At 34.4% G+C, this 2,382-nt stretch overlaps 1 protein-coding gene across 1 annotated transcript; it reads right to left on the bottom strand.

Moving 5' to 3' along the window:
• Positions 1 to 879: 879 nt before the first annotated feature.
• LOC132273402 (cysteine proteinase inhibitor B-like) lies at positions 880 to 1,613 on the bottom strand. Its single transcript, XM_059774360.1, has one exon. The coding sequence runs from the start codon at positions 1,453 to 1,455 to the stop codon at positions 1,027 to 1,029; it is 429 nt and encodes a 142-aa protein (XP_059630343.1). The 5' UTR covers positions 1,456 to 1,613; the 3' UTR covers positions 880 to 1,026.
• Positions 1,614 to 2,382: the final 769 nt, after the last annotated feature.

Here is a 2,382-nt window from a genome sequence, read left to right as displayed (position 1 = left end):
TTAGATACTTACTTTGTTTATATGAAAACTTAAATCCTATTATTGAATTAACAATCTAATCCAAGTGACCTTGTCGATTGTGGCTTGATTAGGTTGTGACTTTTCTTTGGTATAAAATAAAGATAAATAAATAAACAACCTAACAGGGTAGGACAAGTTCAAATTGTGTGAGTTGTGTTAGAAAAAGAGAGAATTTAACAAAATAACAATGAGATAAAAACAGTAGTTAACTAAATTTTGGTTAAATTTAAATCAAATAATTGAATAATTAATAAAAGATAATGAATATGTACATTATGAAAAGTTGGAATGGGATCACACGCGTGCCAAAAGAGCATCTTTTGGTTGGGTTGGAGTTTCGGCTGTAATGGTGGGAAGTATTTAAAACATCTCGGAACCACAACAAGTACATTACATTACATAATTTTCCGCAAAATAAATTGTAATTTAGTCGGTAATTACGATAAATTCATATAATATTTCTTTATTTAAAAAAAAAAAAAAATCTAATACTAATCTTTAAATCAAAGGAAAATTTTAAGCCGATTTTAACTTCGAAGGTCCAAGTTGAAATCGGCTTGAAAGCAAGACTCTGTGAAAAAAGAAGTATTTAAATAATTGATAATGGACGTACGATTGGGAGAGAGTGGAGATATGGATTCCGTAGGAATTGAAAAAAATTTCTTTATGACTCTTCTTTTTAACTAATAAATTTAAATTTTTTTTTAAATTTTTACAAATTAAAAAAAAAAAAAAAAACTGATTTTCTGATACTAGCTCTATTAAAAATATTACTTTATTATTATTATTATTATTTTGTTTTTGTTTCTTTCCTCGTATCAAGCCAAGCATATTTTTTTTTTCTTTCTTTTACTTGAATTTATTCAAAATTTATTTTATTTTATTTTTTAAAAAACAACATATTACATGCCTGCCCGCATAAACGTGGTTACAAACTCTCAAAAACAGAAAATAAAAGTGAAAATAAATCAACTGCCAAAATTGTTATCGCCAGACTTATCCTACTTAGTTGCTACTTGCCGTTGAAGGAGCGAAGTCGATCAACTTCTTGGATTGGACCCAAGGTTTCACCACCACCACTGCGTCAAACGTCCTCGGAGCACCACCGCTCTGCCTGGCGTCCGCAGCCGCCGCCACCTTCAGATAGTATTTGATCCCCGAAACCACCTGTCTCTCGGCCTCCACCACCTCCATGAACCTCAGATCTTCGCCGCCGCCGTTGCTCCGCCTCCGGCTTCGGTTGTACTCCTTCACCGAGTACCTCCCCAGCTCCTGTACCTCTCGGTTCCCCTTCACGTCCTCGATCTTCGTCCTCACCCCCACCAATCCTCTCAGACCTCTCACCGGCGTCGAACAATACGCCAAGACCAAGAGGATTGCGAGAAAGGTGATTGTGGCCTTCGTTAGCTTCGCCGACGGTGAGTGTTTCGCCATTTCTGATTGATAATTATCTAATTCTGTGTGTGTGGGATAGTGCGTAGATATGTATATATAGATATATATGTATGTATGTATAGATGTAGAGATATAGATTTTGTTATATTTGTTGGTGGAAGGGATGAGAATGGGGAAGGGATATAAATAGGGGAGAGGAGAGAGAAAGGCTGGTGTTTGGACACGTGAATTGGGAGAGCTGGCATCGCGAACGGTGTGCCGCGTCTTTCAATTACGGAGGAAAACGACGACGAAGTTAGAGAGAGAAAGAGTGCGCGGTCCATTCTCCTTTTGCAGAAATCTGATCGCTGCTGTTTCTTTTCTTTTACGTTTTTACCCCTTTAAGCTTGATTTATTACGCCTTTAGTGGCCTTCATGACCTTATCAATACTTGTCTCATGCGAGTAAAATGTGGCAGTATTTTGTCGTTTCTGAATAATTGTATCCGGGACTCAGAGAGACCCGGTTTTCCTTCTGTTGGATTTTGCCAACTCTTTGACCCGATTTATATGGTCCGTTAATTAACATTAGGAATGGAGTCAAATTTATTGCTGATTTAGTCAATCTCAACTCTAATCTGAAATTCATTCTTGAGTTTAAGGTGGAGCTTGAGATTAAGATTATTAAAAATATAAAATAACTATATATTCAAACACTCTTTAAAAAAAAAAAAAAAGTCACCAACTTTTTGATTTTGATCAAAATTTACAAATGGTTTTTCATGAATATGCTCACAAGTTTAATAAACTAAATTATAAATTGTTCGAGTTCGACTTGTTTGTTTAATGAAATTAAACAAATTGATAAATTATTTATTAACATGTTCACAAGTCTAATTAATCTAATTATAAATTATTCAAGTTTGGCTTAGTTGTCGAACTAACTTAAAAAGAAAATTCAAGTTCAATTTATTTGTAAATGATTCAA

This window comes from Cornus florida, unplaced genomic scaffold (assembly GCF_030987335.1).
Source record: "Cornus florida cultivar Cherokee Brave unplaced genomic scaffold, ASM3098733v1 CherokeeBrave_3.0.0_Hap2_Chr09, whole genome shotgun sequence".
Taxonomy (NCBI): Eukaryota; Viridiplantae; Streptophyta; class Magnoliopsida; order Cornales; family Cornaceae; genus Cornus; species Cornus florida.
Note: the sequence above shows the minus strand (reverse complement) of the source record. Positions and strands in the feature narration are given on the sequence as shown.

Coding starts and splice junctions, on each gene's coding strand:
- LOC132273402 (XM_059774360.1), bottom strand. CDS start 1,455: ATGGCGAAACACTCACCGTCGGCGAAGCTAACGAAGGCCACAATCACC.